This window comes from Pithys albifrons, chromosome 2, assembly GCF_047495875.1.
Source record: "Pithys albifrons albifrons isolate INPA30051 chromosome 2, PitAlb_v1, whole genome shotgun sequence".
NCBI lineage: Eukaryota > Metazoa > Chordata > Aves > Passeriformes > Thamnophilidae > Pithys > Pithys albifrons.
The window spans coordinates 46,014,594-46,034,868 of record NC_092459.1 but is presented as its reverse complement, the minus strand read 5'-3'; the positions used below and the strand labels follow the sequence as shown (position 1 = coordinate 46,034,868).

The following is a 20,275-nucleotide window of genomic DNA, read 5'->3' as shown; positions in this document are numbered from 1 at the left end:
AAATTTAAAAAAAACACCACTTATTTTTTGGTCTCACTAATACATGAAGAGAGAACTGTAAGAGACTGTCCATGGAATGAAGCAAGCGAAAAAGAAAGTAAGAGTGTATTTTAAATGCAGGGCAATCTACAAAGAAGAAAAATGGTCTGTATGTTTCACCTTCTTGACATCAAAGACCAAATTTTTCCTTTTTACATCAGAAGTTCATGTCTTATCTGTCTTGGAGAATTGTTTGAAGAGATGGTGAGAATATTCAATTGGTCAGCTTTCAGTCTTGCTTAAAACATCTTTCACCTCCAACGTCCGGGCACTATTTAACCACAGTGACTTGAGATTTGGAAGAAATGATGATACTAATGAACAACAACTAGGCACCTTCAGTTAGGCTGGCGGGCTGAAAAAAGATACTGCTTGCAATTTGCAAACCTATCATTTGCTTTTTTCTTTGCTGGGGCTACTTAGACTTTCTGCATCAGCACAATTAAACAAATATTAAACTGCATATTAAAAATTAGCTACAGTCATTTATCTTCTGACCAGAAGCAAATAATATAGTTAATAAAACACTTTTGAAGAAGTGAATGCTATTACATATATATTACTGGTATCACAACATTCTACTAATATGGAAGAGCAATGGCAATGTTAGAGTACTGTTCTGTCTCTCTCGGACTGTCACTGCTCTGTAAATGGCTGCTAGCTGCTGCTGCTTCTCCTCTGGGAACCACTTGGAGAGGAGATGCCAAGCAGGTGTTCTCCAGCAGGCCTGACAGCTCTGATTTCTCCATCTTTGTGAACTTGACATGGAATCCTGCTGTGTGCTCCAGTCTCAATAAGAAACAAATGTACCCATTTCCATCTTTTAACCATGAAGAAATAAAACTTTTGCACAAATGAGAAGGTGGCCTTATTCTTACTAGGCTCTGGGTTGGCCTACACTTGACTCTGCTTAGTTGATTCTATGCTTTTAATGGCTTTTGTGTGGCCAACACACAGATTCAGAAACCAGAAGCAGAGCTGTGTCATGAGAGAAGGAACTGGGGCACAGATTCTGCATTTTCCATAACCAGCTTTGTACCAGTCCAGCTTCCACTGGTGGGAATCATGAGAGGAATGAGAAGAGCATGGCTTGATTAGTCCAGCAAAATAAAGGCTGTGTGGGGATGAGACTGCTGTCTATAAATACTTTTGGCAGGGGTACATACAGGAGAGTGGGAAAGGCTACTTCAGGACAGTATTTGCACAGGAAGAAAAGATGGATGTGGGCTGGTGACAGGGAAATGTAGGTCTGACATTTTTAAAAGGCTTCCAGCTGTTAGAGAGGTTTCTCTCGGACAGGCTCCCAGTAGCAGCAGCAAGGGCCAAAACATTTACTGGCAAAGCACAATCAGTTTACAGAAGAAAGGATAAAATGGTTGCTTGCAACACTAGGGAGCTGGGCACAGTGTAGGGTAGAGAAGAAATTAAGCTGCCTTGGCTTACAAGTGCCAGTCTAGCTGGGCTTCTATAATGAGGGGTGCTGTTAGCCCTCTCTCACCAGTGCTATGGACTTACAATGGAATTATAATAAAACACAGTCTTGTCAATATATCGTGGAATTGAAAGAGTAACAACAAAATGCTTAGTAGTGAAAATGGGCAATAATGGCTATGTTTTTGGTCAAAGAGGGCAATGCAAACTACTTGAAGAGTTTATTATTACCAATAGTAAGATAGTTCTTACTCCTCTTGATGTTAAAACTGGCTGAATGTATCTGGATAGAACAACTTTTTACAGCTATAAGTGTTCCTGTGGGGTTCCTTCTGTGTCTGTGGTTACTGTCTGTTGTAGGGATGCAATCTGCAACAGTATGATGATTTTATTCCATTACCTAGGAGAAAATGTGCTCCCTGCTTTCTCTGACCACATGGTCCCCGAGAGCCTAAGAAGGACACACAGAGACCACCAGAGAGGGAGGAGAAGAAGATGAGTGCGTTTATTGCTGGTCAGAGGTTTATATGGGCCTTGGAGGGATTCAAAACCCACCACTAGGAAACAAGAGGGGGTTTGGCTTTGGGCCAATGGGAGTAAGGGGATTTACATTCAATAGGAGGGGGCTTCAGGTAGCAGGCATGTCACAACCTTCCTTTTTTAAGTCTGTATCTCTTTCTTCTCAGTGGTGGTTTTGACTACTACGTGACCAAAGATGTGAATGCTTTGCAAAATTTAAATGGTTAGCTCTAATTTTAGCAAATGTCTTTAACGTTGACACTGAAAGATCGATGCTGTTCTTCCTGTTTAGGAAACTTGCCAGCTCATGATCGGGCCTTGTTCAGAAAGATCCACATCTGCAAATGCAGAGAAAAGCACTTGCAAGTCTCTGGAAAATATTATTTTGGTAAAGGAGTGATGGAATTTTCTGAGAATTTTGGTTGCTAGCTACCTGGCACTAGGGAAATTCTGATTCATCTATTGCCTCCTGGAAGAAATAATCACCTCAAAATGGTTATACTCCTGCCTTTCCTTGAGAAGCAAACTTCTGGTTACGACCTCATGACTTAGCTATGCACCAGTAATCATATATAGCACTGCACCTTATCGTGCAGTTGACACCTCCCTGTGCTTTGTCAGCAGTGAGAGCTTCTCATCAGCTCAGCTCCTCCACCCCTCCCATCCGGCATGTGGAAAAACTTTCCATTGAGGTAACCAATGATGGCTGGGCAAGGGATGAACCAGGATGGTTTCTGCATATGCCCAGCTTCCATTTTTACTCTCCCCTCCTCTAATTTAATTCTGCTTCCTTTGCTTGTACTCTAAGGCTGAACACACAAGGTGGGGAACGCCACTTGCTTCCAGGGCAGGATGGAACCTCCAGGCTGTGTAAGGTCACCTCAAGGGTGGCCTCATCATGTTCAAAACTCTCTGAAAAGAGGTTGTAGCCAGTGGGGATGGGGGGGCTGACCTCTTCTCCAAGGTACCTAGCCATAGGACAAGAGGGCAGAGTCTTCAGCTGTGCCAGGGGAGGTTTAGGCTGGACATTAGAGGGAATTTCTTCACAGAAAGGGTGATTAGGCATTGGAATGGGCTGCCCAGGGAGGTGGTGGAGTCACTGTCCCTGGACATGTTTAAAGAAACACTGGATGTAGCAGTTATGCCATGGCCTAGTTCCCATCGTGGTATTAGGTCAGGTTGGACTCAATAACGTCAGAGGTGTTTTCCAAACTAATTCATTCTGTGATTTTGTGTGATTCTTTGTTTAGCTCTGCTAGCACTTCCAATGTGAATATGCTTGCACAGAGTGATACTTTTCACCAAAAAAAAGTCCCTGAGAGGCCGAGACATACTGTTAAGAGGTCTGAAAGTTTCTGGGATTGCAAAATACCGCATGAATCCGAACCTAAAAGCAACCCCGTGCTCGTCTGAAAATCTGCCTGGGGCCGAAGTGGCATAGCCTTCCTGCGACATCGGATCATAAAAGCGTAGCCGTACGCGTGGGCTGTATCTGAGCGCAAACGCTGTGTGTGCACCCATATTCCCAGGAAGGATCGGAGTGCTGAGCACCATCCGGCGCTCCTCACCCCTACAATTCCCGTGTCCAACACGGACCCGTAGCGACACAGCCCAGGCGCCGCGTGGCCCCGTCCTCCGCGCCGGGTCGGCCAATCAGAGGCCCGACCAATCACAGGGCCGACCAATCAGAGGGCAGCCGCCGGGGGCGGGGCCAGCTCGTGAGTGGCAGCTGGCGACATAAACAAGTTGCCGCACTGTTGGGCGCCCCGGGGCGCGGGGTCTGTGCGTTCTGTCCGTCCCTCCCTCCCTCTATCCCTGCCAGCCAAAGGTGCCGCGCCCGCCTCTGCCCGCAATGTGAAGAGTCAGCAAGTTCCCACCGGCCGCTGAAACGCTCTGGTGTCTCCGGGGAGAGCAGTGCGCCGACGCCGCCCGGCCGATGCCTTCCGGGGCATGCCGGGAGTTGTAGTTCTGCCGCGCGGTGTTCCCGCCCGCGGCGGCGGGGCCGGAGCCCGCAGCCGCACTACGAGTCCCGGCAGCCCCCGCGCCGCGCCGCGAGGAGCCGAGTTGAAGCGGGTGGCGGCGGCGGAGCGCGCCCCCTCCCCCGCCGACAAGCCCCAAACCAAAACAAAAACAAACGGCCCCCGCCGCCCCCGCCGAGCCCCGCACATGGCGGCGCCGGGAGGGGCCTCCCACCGCCGCGGGTGCTGAGCCGGCCACCGCGGCCCCCTGCCCGCTCGTCCCTCCCCGCCCATGGGCGAGACATGGACTACGAGTTCAAGTCGAAGCTGGCGGCCGAGCGCGAGCGGGTGGAGGACCTGTTCGAGTACGAGGGATGCAAGGTGGGCAGAGGCACCTACGGGCACGTCTACAAGGCCCGCCGCAAGGATGGGTAAGGGCCGCGCCGAGAACCCCCTTCCTTCCCCCTACCCCGTGCCGGCGCCCTTCCCTCCCGTCCTTCCCTCCCGTCCTTCCCCCTCTTCTCTTCTCCTCCCTCCCCGGAAAGTTTGTGGCTGCGCGGGGGCCGGAGCGCCGAGCCCGCCCGGGCATCCCCCGCCCGCGCCGGGAGCGGCCCCGGTGCCCGGCCCGCGGCTGCTCGGACCGCAGAGTCCGTATTGCTGGAAAACACCTCCGAGATCATCGAGTCCGACCTGTGGCCGAACATCAGCGTGTCACCTAGAGCGGGGCACTCAGTGTCATGCCCAGTCTTTCCTTAAACACCCCCAGGGATGGTGTCTAATCACGCTTTCTGTGAAGAAATTATTCCCAATGTCCAGCCTAAGCCACGTTCCGCTCTGTCCGGGCTTCCCCCTCCATCCCTGGCGCTGCGGTGTCAGCAGCTCTACCCTGGGGTCGCCTTTGCCCATTCACGCCGTGTTTGAGGTCGCTGCTTTCATCTTTTGTTGTGACCGCGTTCGTGCTTTGACGTTCTGCTCCGAGAATTTGGCAGGGGATAGGGAAGCGAGCACGTCTGCTGCGAGGAGCACCTGGCTACCTGCGCTCCCTTCGGAGCGGCCCGGGAAGCGCTCAGGACGTGTGTTGGTGCCCGGTGTGGCCCCAACCCCAGGAACGCCTGAGGTTAACTCGGTTGGTTAAAAACTTGGTAATAATAATGCCAAGGTCATGGGTTCAATCCCCTGTATGGGCCACTAATTTAAGTGTTGGACTCGATGGGTCCCTTACAACTCAGAATAGTCTGAATAAAGAAACGCTGCTGAAGACAGTGCCGGGCAGGCTTGGCTGGATGGCGTGTCCGGGACACTCCTCGCAGGCACAACTGGCAGCTCCTGGCCAGTACCTACGCACAGGTGTGCGAGAGCTGTGTCTCCATCAGTTTCCCGTGAGACAGCGCGATACATCTGTCCCCAAACACCTGACTGGTGGCTGGATCCAGAGAGGTCATTTAGCCATTAAGCCCACGTGTGTTGGCTAAGCAAGTGTTCCTTCCCTTCCTGGGGGGAGACAGCTGGCACCATAGGATAGGTATTCTGTGGATGCCCTTTTCACGGTACTGTGGTTGAGACAGTGATGGGGAGCTGGGATTATAATTTGGGATTGCTTGATTGGTGTGCAGTTGTTGAAGGGAAGCAGTCCTGAGGGCTGAGCAAGGCTCTGGTGCAGGTGTGATCCCAAATACTGTATGCATGTATGGCCAGACTTCTCCAATGCAGATTTGGGCAGGGCTCTCCCCACGTGGGTGTGCCCTTCCAGCCTGCGCAGTGGATTTTTTAGGTCAGGCACAGCGTGCGCAGAACTGGCCCCACCGTTTAAGTCCTGAGGTCCATCTCCCACGGCCGAGCGAGCTTGGACAGTGACAGGGAAGTCCTCGGGACTGTCACAGCACCCGGTACTAACCGGGGCTGACCCTGCTGAGCATCTGAGATGTGACGGGATGGGATGGCAGGGAGGCATTGAACTGCCAGGGGATGGTCCCACTGAGACTGGAACTCAGGTCCTTGGGATTCAGAGTCCGGAGTGCTCTCCTTTACACTACGGGACTGCCCTGGTCCCAGATATAACCCTTTGCTTTCAGAAGAGCCATTAAGCGCTTTTCACTGTGGTCTGTGACTAGTGCACAAACATGCTCTGTGTTTGCAGAAGGGTCTAAGCATGCTGTAAAATTTGGTTAAATATAAATGCAAATTAGAGGGAATACCTTTCTATCAGAAAGCTAAAAGGAATAGCCTTCCATTATAGTCAACTGGAACTTAGTAAAAGAAGAGACTGAATGTGGAAAAATGACAACTTTTAAATCAAATTTTGGAAGTGGTTACTGGAGTGCTGCTCCTTTCGATTAGTAGAGAAGTTCAGGGATTTTTTTCTGTAGGAGTAAATTACATTCATATGTGTCTTAAAAATTTAAACTCTGAGTGGAGAGGTTGCAGTATCAGAGTGATTAATAACTGAAAGGTAGCACACTAATTGCAGTGGAGGATTAAATACTGGGAAATGAACTTTGATTCTGACTAGTTTGCCCTGCAACCTTAGGAATACTAGAGCACAGCTAACTTGAAAAGGAAATATTAAAGCTTTTTTGGGTATTAAAGCTGCCACTGAACTTTCCCAGTGTTTTTGGGTTAAGTGGTTGTGGTTTCTTCTTTTTTTCTTTTTTTGTGACTTTTAATTAATTTATTATCTCTGTACATGAGATATATGAGCTCAAGCTGTAATAAAACCACAAAAATGCTAGTTAACTGTTTTTTGCTGTTCTTTGATATAGTAATCTGAAAATTACTGCTTGTAAGAACAGCATAAAAAATCAGAGCTTTGGGTTTACAATTTTATGAAAAAAAAAAAAGGAAATTCGATGTCTGTTTCTAACTTTCCTGTTTCATTTCCATTATCTGCAATGGAAAGCATTGCAGGAATTATTTTGGAGCTACAAAGCACCAGAGAGGACATGTCTTCAAAAGCTCTACAACAATAATAGTATTACAAATGCAAATGGATAGTAAAGCAAAAGTAAACACAATAAAAAGATACCTAATGTGTTGAAGCTGGGAGTAATCAAAGGGAGACTTTGAGCAGTAGGAAAGGTAGCTGGTAAATGGAAGTGCAAAGTTTCAGTGCTGTCAGTTAGATTGACATGTCATATAATAAGGCACATATTCATCTGTACTCAAGAGATTTTAATCATGAAGCTTGGAAACTGGCTTATTCTTTTTGTTATTGTTGTTTGGTTTTGCTTTTCATTTTTATGGCATTGGTGAGTTCATTTTTAGTTGCTTTTGTGTAACTTTAGGACCTTGGGTGAAAGTAAGATGAGAACAAGTTAGAAAAAAGATTAGAAAACAACCAGTCATTAAGATAATGTGGTTTCCTTATGTAGTTATCTAGCTAAAGTATGTCTCAGGGTTGGAGGATATTTAGCATTAGCTCTTAAGTGTAAGAGGTCTTTAATAACAGAGAGAAACTTTTTCTTTTGTTGGCAACAGGAAACTAGCAGTGGTGCATATTTATTGTGTGCTGATCGCTGGGGCATTTGGAGCCTCGTGTAAAGGAATTCTTATTTGGCTGGTTGTAGAGACTGTTTCAGTATTTCCAATTTGCCAGGCATTCCTGTGTAAAAGGAAGAGATTCTGGCTACTTGTTTCATATAGTCAGTTTACAGTCTTGGGTGCCTGAGGGCAATAAGAATTTTGTAGCTCAGCAAAAATTTCACTGAGAGCCTGTCACTTCATGTTTCAAAAACTTGGCATATAAATTTTATGAAATAGTAAAATGTGTTTATATGGAGCTTGGCAAGCTGTGCGATAAAATGCTTGTAAAAAAAGTGGTTGCATTGCTTAGATTTCCATGAATGGCTTGGGCATAAAAGCAGTTTTTTGACAAAGCAACAGCTTAGTTTGGCTTTTTCAGCCTGGAGTAGAATATCACTTGGGCATGGTTCTAGTGAGCTGACTGATTTCTATGAAAGTTAAGAGATTTTTTTTTTTGTAAACAGGCAGTCAGATTTGGACAATGTTGGTGTGACAGTTCCATGCACTGCATGAACATGTTTTTAAAGATGTTGAGCACCTGTAGCTTCTGTTTACTTCAGCGATGTTTATGTGGTCAGATGAGGTCTAGAGGTACTACCTGGGTTATACTTTTAGCTAAATTAGGCACTTGGACTTATGAAACTTTCATTAATACCTTTGTAATCTGAAAAGGATAGAAAATAGGTATATTTATATAAGCTGTCTGATGGGTGATTTCAGTTTACACTAAAACTGGGCCAAGTTGCTTTGAGGGTGTAAATTGTGATATGAGCCTCATGATTGTAATCCTGTTGTCAATGTAAAGTTTTTAGCTCTTTTTTTTTGGATGCATTCACGTCTGGCTAGTGAAACAAAGAATGCAATTTTTCCAGTCATGGTTAGGAAAGTGTGGTTTTGCTTCATGCCTTACCTCTCTGCATTATGTTCCTTACCACTTCTTTGATCACACTTTAAGCTACAATGTTGTTCTCAGTCGTTTTCACTTCCTGTATCTCCTCATAAAAGAGGCAATTTTTAAGATGTAGTGAGGCTTGGAAATTCTGCTGTTTGTTGTATATGCCTGAATGATTTCCTTTTACTCTTTCAGAATGATCAATGTTTGAGTCCAGACTACTGAAAAGTATTTCTGTTCCTTCACCAGGATGTCAGTTCACCTGCAGGAAGATATTTGCATGAGTCAGCAAGCTGAAGAGATACTGCTGTTGGTTAATCAGGAGCGCAAGGAATAGTGGGATGCATGAGTCAAGTTGAAAATAGGCCACTCTGTTCCTCGTTCTGTAGCAGCGACAGCAGATGCAACACTAGAAAAAGCTGAAATCTTCATGTGAATAAAACCTTTCTAGTTATTGCTTCTACTGCTTACCGTTAAACAAACAATTAAGCTGACTGCTTTCTCTCAATCTGTGGTTATTTTATTTTTCTTTGGCTCACTACCTGGATTTTGGCAACAGAGTTTATTAAAAATATTACTTGTATAGCTACTTGGAAAGGAAAAAAAAAGTGTTTGCAATTTTACTTTAATCTGTATGTTTCAAAACACCTTTCAAAAAGCCAGTGGGAATGACAGAAATACAGTAGGGTGGTCAACTGTCAGAACAATGGCAGCAGAAAAGCCAGGATATGTACCCTGGGCAGTTCCCAGTCTCACCACTTGCTCAGTGTGTTTGGCACTATCCTGGCAGACCCTCCTGCCATGCTGTCCTTTGGCACTGCTGTGTGTTGTGCAGTGTATCAGCTGAACAAGTGCATAGCTATATATGTATGTATGCATGGCCAGACTTGGCGAATGCAGATTTGGGCAGGGCTCTCCCCACGTGGGTGTGCCCTTCCAGCCTGCGCAGTGGATTTTTTAGGTGAGGCACAGTGTGCGCAGAACGGGCCCCACCGTTTAAGTCCTGAGGTCCATCTCCCACGGCCGAGCGAGCTTGGACAGTGACAGGGAAGTCCTCAGGACTGTCACAGCACCCGGTACTAACCGGGGCTGACCTGCTGAGCATCCAAGATGTGACGGGATGGGATGGCTGGGAGGCATTGAACTGCCAGGGGACGGTCCCACTGAGACTGGAACTCAGGTCCTTGGGATTCAGAGTCCAGAGTGCTCTCCTTTACACCATGGGACCTCCCATGGCTTTATATGCTACTGCAGTAATATACTTCTTCTTTTTAGAAAAAGAAAGCCACTATTTTTAGCTTGGCAGATTACTTTCTTGTTTGAAAGTTACAGGTACATTAACAGTAGAGATAGTATAAAACAGGCTTCACTTTAGCTTCCTAATATGGAATTCCTTTTTGGAAATTGGGTAACAGTGACTCCAGTCCAGAAGTGTGGAATACAGGCATAGGAAGGGGAAAACAAATGAAATATTCTCTCCCTCCTCTCTACCCTCTTTTTCAGTACTATAAGCTTGTAACTGTGGAGGAGAGTCTCTTTTCCTATTTAGACTGATGCATGTGTGCGGAGTCATTAATGTCAAGTTCTTAACTTACAGCTTCCGAGTCCACATAGGAGTCGAGTGCCCCACTTCTGGCAGTGTTCAAGGTCAGGTTGGATGGGGCTTTGAGCATCTTGGTCTGGTGAAAGGTGTCCCTGCACATGGCAGGGGAGGTGGAACTAGGTATTGAGAATTCCTTCCTACCCAAAGTGTTCTTTGGAAAGCAGGGGATGGGAAGAGAAAGAAGGATGAATTGCATAGCCGTGGCAAGTATAATCTAACATAGGAATGCTGCTTTTGGTTCTGGCTGTGTAACCTTTTTTGTTTTAGTTTTTTTTTTATTTGATGAATCTTAGTTGTTTGAAGCAGAAATGGGAAAATAGATTAAGAGAGAAAAAAGTAGCCTGCTGTGAGGCATGGCTTCGTTGGATAAACAGAATTTCTCTTGGGGCAGCTTGCTATATTTGAGGTTTCTGCTAATATTGTTATATTGTTCAGAAGTTGAATCTGGTCACACTTACAACTCAGGTCACTGTGGTGGTAGAAAACTTTAAGTGTAAAAGATGTGATCTCTTAAATCAGTGTTCGTGTAGCAATTAATTTGTGTATTGTTCTCCCCGCATGATTGCTCTGTAAAACTTAAATTACTGAAGTTACGTGGTAGGAGTGTGTCAGGAGACAAAAGTTGCACTCGAGTTGGCTAAATGGTAGAAATGAACAATGTTGGTAGTAAAATCACCAGGGAATGAGTACGTGAGTACTGCAGTTACATATGCTGTCAGGAGAGAGGCAAGTCATTGATGTGGCAACAATTATACTTTCTTGAATGTGAAACTGGAATATTATGTTCTGTTGCAAGTTCATACTTGTAAGATACTTGAGAGTCTATAATAGTTTATGTATTTACATCTTATTTCCTTTATTTGACATTGTCTTGAATGTAAGTAATTTCAGTGTTTAGTGGTAGTTGCTATTTGCTAAGGCAAACCTGGGAGAGGCTAAATCACACAATTATTGACCAAAGTCAGAACGCAATGTATTTGATCCTGAACAATTACCTCTCTGCAGCAAAATCTCAATCAGTCATGATATCTGAAAGGCTGTGGTTTGCTTCCCACTTTGATAAGTTTTTTCCCCGATGGAACACCTTATCTTGAAGGTATTTATGCCCCACTGTAATCTCTCAAAAGCTAAGTAAACCTAAATACTAGATTTACCTGTGTGAAAATACTACCACGGGGTGCTCTCAATATGTGTGAGGAGAAGCAGCAGGACTAAACCAGACCTGTCTAACTGGTTGCCTGTAAGGCATTCTAATAGAAAAATCCCCCATCTAGGAAGAGATAATTAGTAGTTCATAACTTTGTCTTACTGAAAGCAGTTGGTGCAGCTCTACCCAGGCCTTGCTTCCTGCCTGGGAGATAGTGCAAGTGGTGATGAGTAATTTTTAATGCTTCCCACAGACTCTTGCGTATGGTTTCTCCCATGGCTATTTTGTCCTTTACTCTGTGACGCTGCCTGAAACTAAGTACAGAACTGAGCTGTACAGTACAGCACATCATTGCCTTTCAAATCAAATAGCATTCAGCTGATGTTTTGTTTGCTACTGTGGCAACCACAAAGGTGGTGTGGTGGTGGTGGTAGGAGCTTGAGGAAGAAAGAGAGTGACCAAGGTGTAGAAGAGGTTGTGTTTGAGGGAAACAGAGAAGATTTTTGTAAAGCTTACAGAGGAAGAGTCATATATAAGTTAGTCCATAATAAACTGTGAAGGAAAACCTCTCAAAGTATAGTGGTTTTTTTTTTTAAAGAAACGAAGAGGGTAACGGGTTTTGTGTTACTAAGTGAGGGAGTTAAGAGTTTTTTAGTAGTAGTACTGCAAAAAATGGAAGTAATAGCTTGAGGGAGAAGAAGAGATTCCTTTCTGCCCCCCACCTGGTAAGAGGGTGCAAACCAAGATAGAGCAAGGGCTAGGCCAGAAACTAAATACTTCTCATGTGATCTACTTCACCATCCCTGGAGGTTTTTAAACTGAGATTGGACATGGCACTGAGTGCCATGATCTGGTAAATGGACTGGGGTTAGACCAAGAGTTGGACTTGATGATCTCGGAGGTCTTTTCCAACCCAATCAATTCTGTGATTCTATAGAAATTTAATGTATTGGTGTATTTTTGGGTCATCCAGTCTAATCTGTTATGTTGTTGGTAGAAGTGTAGAAGTTTCTTTCAGAAATTTATTTTCAACATGGGTATTTTCATATCATGTGTGGTTTAAAAAGAAAAAAAAAATCAGCAAAACTACCAAGTCCCAGAAATTGCTGTGATTAATAACCCTACAGATATGTTTGCACAAATAACCAGAACATCCTGTGGAACCTGCTAACCAAATTGCACTGGAGATTTTTCTATAACATTAAGTTTTCCCATATATTTTGACAATACCTACTGAAGTGGCTTGTTTGCCTCTTCTGTACCTTAATCAAGCTTATGATTTGCATAAGTGCTTTCTGACCCACGTCTTTCTCCTCTGTATTTTGCTGCCAAGTTCTGTGTTGTGAAGCAAGATTGTGTTTGTGTGTGCTGGCTGCTGCTTTATGCTCAGTTCAGGAGAAGGGAGGGTTTACCTGTGTGGTCAGAGGGGAAGGGATTACCAGCAGAAGCAACTGGCAGCTCTTACATTCTGCTTCCAAAGATACATCGTTTTTGGAGCTTCTTTGGTGGCATTTGAGAACTGGCATAGGCTGCAATTTCTGTATTTTAGTTTTTTTACTGAAGCAAAGTGTTAGAACTTAAAAAAATATTTATTTATTTCAGTAACAGTATGTTTGCCAAAAGGAATGCTGAAACTGGTCCAGGACAATTGCTTTTAGAATAAATTGGCTAACTCAGTATGTGACTTGAGGAAATGAAGAACAGCTTCTACTTGTATAGCAAATACAAGAAGTTTATTGTTTTGACTTAGGAGTTTCATGTTATCTAAATAATTTAGGGTTATAAAAGACCTCCCAGCTCTGAGGGCTTGGTTTTTATGGTTCACTTGACTATAAGTTAGATCACTGACAGATAACAGTGCTAGTTATAATGATACTAGAAATTATTGTATCTCTTGTGAAGTTCACTATCTCAACAGATTCAAGAAGAAAAAAGCACAGATATCTTTTAAATCAAAATTAGTTCCTCTTAACAAAATCCTGAGAGTCTTTAAATCAACTGATACTTAACTTCTGTATCTGAATTCTTTTATTAATTTTTTTTAGGCTTTTCTGTGGGAGCACAATCCTTTCATTTAGCAGCGGAGGTTTTTTGCGAGTTTATGAAATACTAGTATATCTAATAAGACTGAGAGGGAAGGAATGTTGTAGACATAGTGTTAACTGACCTTTACAAAATAGGTATCTCTGAGTGTCAGTTGGATATGTTGGTTGGTATGGGGTTTTTTTTGGTCTTTTAATTTTACTTTATTGGAAAGCAGTGCTGACTTTTGTGGTTCTGAGAAAGATTGGAGAAGCTGGGATTACGGAATAGTGGATCTCTGAAGGGCATTATTCATGTTTGCTTCGGTCTTTCCTGGAATTAGCAATATTTAAAAAAAAATTGCAAATGGGGGTGGTTCTGTCGTGTAAAGGAGAGCACTCTGGACTCTGAATCCCAAGGTCCTGAGTTCCAGTCTCAGTGGGACCATCCCCTGGCAGTTCAATGCCTCCCTGCCATCCCATCCCGTCACATCTCGGATGCTCAGCAGGGTCAGCCCCAGTTAGTACCGGGTGCTGTGACAGTCCCGAGGACTTCCCTGTTACTGTCCAAGCTCGCTCGGCCGTGGGAGATGGACCTCAGGACTTAAACGGTGGGGCCAGTTCTGCGCACGCTGTGCCTCACCTAAAAAATCCACTATGCAGGCTGGAAGGGCACACCCACGTGGGGAGAGCCCTGCTCAAATCTGCATTTGCCAAGTCTGGCCATACAAATTCGCAAATGAGGCCACTGCATAACTGCTTGTTTCTCCCTCTGTTGCCATCTGTTTTCTACAATATTCATGATCCTGAAGTATTCTAGAGTTGTTTGTCTTGTAGGTGAAGCCACACTGTGGTTAGGCTTTCCAGTAGGCCAAGCAGTGGCCGTGGCTTCCTGTGTGTGCTGGCAGTGTCAGACCGTTCACTTGAGTACAAGGGTTCTGGGCTAAATAAGAGTACAGACGTGAACTGGGCACAGTCTCGGACAGTATGGCTTTAAACGTGCGTACCCATAAATGGGTACCCATAAATTTGTTCACTCTGTGCTGTCTTAAGTGGAAGGTACCATTGATTTCTTTTTGTAATCAAGTGAAAATAAATGTTATAGGCAATTGACTTGGAGGCAGAAGCTAGATCTGCTGGAATGGAAACTACATCCGGAGGTATGCTTTGCTATTTCGGAGCAATGTATCTGGTTTCCTCATGCATTAGTTGCAGGAAAAATCAATCCTTTTTATGTGGCCAGAAGGTTTTCAGCCTCTTTTGTTCCTCCTTTCTTCTTCTGTCTTTATTAGAGCACTTGGAAACATTCAGACGGGTGGTGCTGGGATTCTGCTCCACCTGCAATTTTCATAGAATCATAGAATCAGCTGGGTTGGAAGAGACCTGTGAGATCATCAAGTCCAACCCTTAATCCAACCCCACTTTGATTACTAGATCATGGCACTCAGTGCCATGTCCAGTCTCAGTTTAAAAACCTCCAGGGATGGGGAATCCACCACCTCTCTGGACAGGCCATTCCAATGCCTGATTACTCTCTCTGGAAAGAATTTTTTTCTGATCTCTAACATAAATTTCCCCTGACAGAGCTTGAGCCCGTGCCCCCTTGTCCTATTGCTGAGTGCCTGGGAGAAGAGACCAACCCCCACCTGGCTATAACTTTTCCCAACTCATTGGTAATGTCCTGGGGTCTGAGAGCCTGAACAGATCTGATGATGCAAAGATCACTCATGCACAACATTTCTAGCAGCATGAGATTAACTGTTTGACTCCTAAGTAGGTTGTTTTGAGAGAGCAGCTTATTTTATGGCTCATGAGTTCTGCAAATTCAAAGGTGTTTAGAGAAAATTCTCACCTGTGTTAATACTCCGTGAATTATCACAGATTCATGCTAAGATTTAACACTTTGCACATTCAGAAATGCTGTGTTAGTTTTTTAGGTTCATTATCTTTAGTGCAGCTGACAGTGGGTGTTGCCCATTCCTGCAACAGCATTTCTGTATCAGTTATTGCCATGTGCTCCTTGGTGTTAATACACTTCAAAGTTAGCTTTATGTTCATATCTTTTGATTAAAACCAGTCGTTGTACTGGATAATCAGTTGTTCCTTTGCCCAGTTCTGTCATGCTCCAAATGAGAAACAGAAGCAGACAAATTGCCAAATTTAATTTGACCTTCAGTTAAGAACAACCAAAAGACTGTTACAAGTTGAATGTCCATTTGTTCTACCTTTACAACTACTTCAATGGTAGGGGAAAAACCAGTGTAAAACTTCATCCAAGTAATGCTTTTAAACCTTGGAAAGAGTGTGAGAGAAGCCTATTCTGATTATGGGACGTGCAGTTTTAAAGGTCAAAGGAAGCAGAACATGACGGACTAAAGACATTGTTGTTAAGTAGCAAGTCTCTCTTAGTAGCTGGAATAAAGGCATCAAACTTTGTGAAATCCTACTTTGCTGATACCGAAGTGAAGAAAAAAATGTGGAGATGCTCCACTCAAAAAAAGATTCCTTTTTTTTTTCTTTTACGTTTCAGACTTAATTAAATTAAAGCTTGTGGTGACTTTATGGAGTTTGATACTGGTCTTATACCTTCTTGTAAAGGTGTTTTTTCAGCTTTGCAACTTTCCTGTTGTAACAAATGTGCTCTGTCTCACACTGCACATACAGAAGTTGAGTCAGGTTATTTGTAAGGATGCTGGAGTAGCTCCAGTCTTCTCACACTGATATTAAGAGACCTCTACTCCTCACTCCCAGTCTATTGAAATCATAGCTGAGAAAAAGCATCTTTTTTAATAACAGAAATTCTTATCAGTGCTCAGATTCACTGTTTTGTCTTTTTAATCAGCTGTCCTCTCATACATAAAGAACACATGTTAAGTGAAGATTGGGGTATTTTTTATAGGTATTTAGCATCTTTTGTGAGGCTCTATGGAAGCACACAATGTAAGGGTGTTGTGTTTAATGACAACTATCTTGGCATCACTTTTAAGAAACTTGCCTTATTCTTTAATATGTGCATTTCCTCCTCAGTTCATAAGCTGGTTTTCAGAGGAATAAACAAGCACAAGGGTAGCTGTAAGCAACATTGTGGTTTAGAAGTACACCTCGAGATGGTCTACAGATTATAGAGCAAAATCTGGGTATAGGTCAATTTCTGATACAGTACTATGATAACACTGAGTGTCTATTAGTATTCTGATGCTAGTGGTGCTTTAATATGATTAATATGATTGTAACATGCCAGATTTTCCAGAAGGCTAAGCAGTCTGCAACTTGTGTAACTGTTCTGCTGCATGTTTCTCATAATACATGTAATGAAAGTCAGATACTTTTTATTACAGTCTAATTGTTGTAATCGATCGCACTGCATTTGAATGTCTCTGCCAATTTATAGTAGACTTAAGTTTAGAATGCTAATTTTAACAAAAAACCCTATTTCTTGAAAGTTTTGTGTTTTTTTTAGCCAACCAATTAATTAAAAAAGTAATTGTTTTTAAAATTGTCAGATTACACTGAATCCTGAAGTAACCTTCTTCTGGGCATGCATTTACATCAGTCCTGACATTGCAAGTGTGTACAATTACTGGAAAACAGAATAGGAAACTATGCATAGTGTTCAGGAATTTGACATAGTTGCATTTTGAGAAGAGAAACATCTAAAAATGATGCAAACTTCTACCTTTTGGCTTTGTCCATAGATTTTGGAAGGGCTTCATGTGTAGGCTTTAAGTCTTGGAGGTAGCAGAAGACAGAAAAATACTGGCTTTGTGTTTTATTGTATGTATATACTGAGGTATCTGGTATCATCTGGGAGGTTTGGAGGGAGACCTAGTGGAGTTTAGTGGGTGTCATCAGGTAGTGACACCAATGAGCTGTGCAGGATTTAGGCCCCTTTTTGGAAATTGAGATTATAAGGACTTGAGACAGAAAAATTTCAGAAATGCAGTATTTGATGTCTCCATTCCATATATTGTCTCTATTCCATTTTCCTTTTGTTTACCTGGACCAGCTTTGGAGATTCTCTTTGCTCTCTAGCTCCTTTTAGTATTGCAGAGTAAAGGCTGTCCTGTGTGGTGTAAATTTATTATCTTGTTCACACTTTCCAAGCTTACTTGTAGATGTTGTTTCAGACAAGATACAGGCTCAGCTATTAAAGACTGTATAGTCATTGTCTGCTGGGGAGGTTGGTTTCCCATACTCCTATTGTCCACAAAAAAGGGATTCTTACCTGGTGTGCAACAAGCCAGTAATTACACACCAGAGACACATTGTTTATTTATGTCAGAGTTGGCCAAGCTCAGGGGCTCAGTGATATTCCACAAATTGAGTACACCAACTAGCAAAACTCTTTGCTATTTATACACTTGGGCAAACAAAAGAATTGGTGTTCATTGGCTGCAAATTATGTGGTTCTCTTATTAATTAAGAACCTATATTGCTTAATGATTCTCACTTCTCATGCTAATTAGTCCCATGCTCAGTCTTCCTTTCATTTGGTGGTCTGTGCATCTGCGTGATCTCCCCCTGCCAGAATTACCTTTCACCCAGTTGCTGATCTCAACACAACTGCTGAGTTGGCTTTATTAGTGTCTTCCTTATCTTGGGGGTTCTGGCAAATGTCCTTGTGGCCCATAAAGTCTACATTCTGTGTGCCCACTATCAGTGACACATCCTTCCTACCAAGCTTTGTTTTCCCCCCAAGGTCTGAGATCATCAAAGCGTGTCAAGCCCTAAACCTTAACAAGGCAATTCTGCCAACAACTAGTTTGTCTTTCTAACACCTGGACATTACTTAGAACTTGTTAGCTGCTGTCTGTTCCACGGATTAAATATGTGTCTTGTTGGTTAGGCTTGAAAGTCTACAAAGATGGAACATCAAAGAACATCCTTTTTTCTTAGGCAAATGTTATATATTCCACGTTTTGCAATACTGCCACTATGAGGAAAGTCTAGCCCAAGGCTTAAGGAGGTGAGGTGACATACACGTCTGCTCTTTATGTGAAGTCCTGTCTCGGTTTGAGGGTAAAAAACCAAAATGTTTACCCACAAGCGGGGGAGGGGCCTCCTCCACGATAATCGCACCACTCTTTATCAAATATAAGAAAAGGAATTTTAATACAAGAAGGATAACTGATACATATATATATATGTAAATAGACTAGTGCAACCAACTTCCCCAACACCACAAGAAAAATTAAAAAAACAAACAACAACAAAACCCAGCAGGTTTTTCTCCGGGAGGAAAAGTTATACTTAAGTGTCAATGTCACAGCCCGGCTGGCTGCAGAGTGAGTTTCAGTCCCGTTCCAGCGAGACAGATGAGCAGTGAGCTTTCAGATGGACTTCATCTCTTCCCCCTGTGTTCCCTGTCCAAGAAGCAGAAAAGCACGAGCAACCAGAAGCAAATCCAAGGCACGCAGCAGCAGCAATGCAGCCAGAACCAGTCAGGGGCAGGCAGCAGCAGCAGCGCGGCCAGAAAGCAGTCCGGGCACAGCAGCAGCAAGACAGCCAGGAAAGCCCCAGCAGTAACCAGCAGGGCAGCCTGCCTCCTCGGAGCCTCCACTCCCGTGTTCCACCGAGCCAAGACTGGAAAAGAATATCAAAAAAAACCAAAATAAAAGACAAACCCACCCCCACCCAAGTGATCAACAGTTAACTGCTTCTTTTGTTAACTGCTGGCCTGGGCAGTTAAGTGGCAGGGGAGAGAATTTACATAATAATCCCAAACTACAACAAGTCCTTTCCTGTGACCTACAGACATGTGCTCTTCTGTTTGCAACATGAAGAAGGTTCCCACCAAACCTCTGAGGGATGCATCAGCACACAGGCCAGCTGTGCAGTCCACAGACACCACTGAAACTTTTCATCATAGCAGAATCAGGTAGCAGTCTGCTGGTTTCATCCATCCTCTTAACGGCCAAAACCAGCCAGTTGTAGTTCAGGTATCCATGTTATATTGAACTTGCCTGGGTCTGGGTTGTAGGAACTGTGAAGTTTTAACAGAGCAGCAGGGTGCTGCCCATGAAGGTGAAGAAAGACAAATATTTTAAAGGACTGATGTGGTCATAAATTTCTTTTAAAATTCTGCTTACTATCCTTACTGTATTATATTTTGAGTTTCTTGTGTAGCTCTCAAAACAAACTAATGTACATGCATTGAATTGCAACATGTGTACTCTTAACTAGAAATAAATTAAGACCAACCTGTAGAGTCACAGCTTGTCGGTTGTGGCTGTTTGCTGTGTGGATGAAATGGAGCTGGCTGAACTGCTGCCTGCATAAGGCTTCATGTATGTATGTGTGGCCAGACTTCGCGAACGCAGATTTGGGCAGGGCTCTCCCCACGTGGGTGTGCCCTTCCAGCCTGCACAGTGGATTTTTTAGGTGAGGCACAGCGTGTGCAGAACTGGCTCCACCGTTTAAGTCCTGAGGTCCATCTGCCACGGCCGAGCGAGCTTGGACAGTGACAGGGAAGTCCTCGGGACTGTCACAGCACCCGGTACTAACCGGGGCTGACCCTGCTGAGCATCCGAGATGTGACAGGATGGGATGGCAGGGAGGCATTGAACTGCCAGGGGACGGTCCCACTGAGACTGGAACTCAGGACCTTGGGATTCAGAGTCCAGAGTGCTCTCCTTTACACCATGGGACCTCCCCATAAGGCTTGATACTGTTGGAGGATAATGGTAGAAGAAAATTACTTTCCTTGTCTGTTGAATGTGCCCCCCAGTGACATCATGTTGTGGTTTTTTGATCCTGTAGTTCTTGTGGCTTAGTGGCTATTTCTATATCCATAAAAAAGACTAAAGCATAAGAATTCATCACTTTATGGGAAGGGTTTAGGTCCTTCTTTCCAGTCAGTCAAAGACACCTTTTTTTGTACTATTACCTTTGTAAAGGGCTCTATGGGCATGTGGTATGTATAGGATTAAATCTGTGAGCAGCTTGCATAAGGTATCCAGTGCTGAACATGATCCATTTACTGGCTTGCCTGCTGTGTTCCAGAGGAGTTTTTCAGTAAGCTTCTAGTTGCACTTCAGTGTCATGGTTTTGCCTCTTCTCTGGTGGAAAAAGTTAGCAGTTCTTTGTGATCTCCTGCTGTTATTAACTTCATGGTGTCTGGCAGCAGTTAAACAAAGTGATCAGAGC

At 43.8% G+C, this 20,275-nt stretch overlaps 1 protein-coding gene across 1 annotated transcript in view; it reads left to right on the top strand.

The window, feature by feature from the left end:
* The first annotated feature begins 4,030 nt into the window (after positions 1–4,030).
* Positions 4,031–20,275, top strand: part of CDK19 (cyclin dependent kinase 19) — a 127,858-nt gene continuing 111,613 nt past the window's right edge. The window contains exon 1 of the mRNA XM_071548908.1: positions 4,031–4,378. Coding sequence (XP_071405009.1) covers positions 4,251–4,378 — 128 coding nt within the window. The 5' untranslated portion in view covers positions 4,031–4,250. The remainder of the gene's footprint in view (positions 4,379–20,275) is intronic.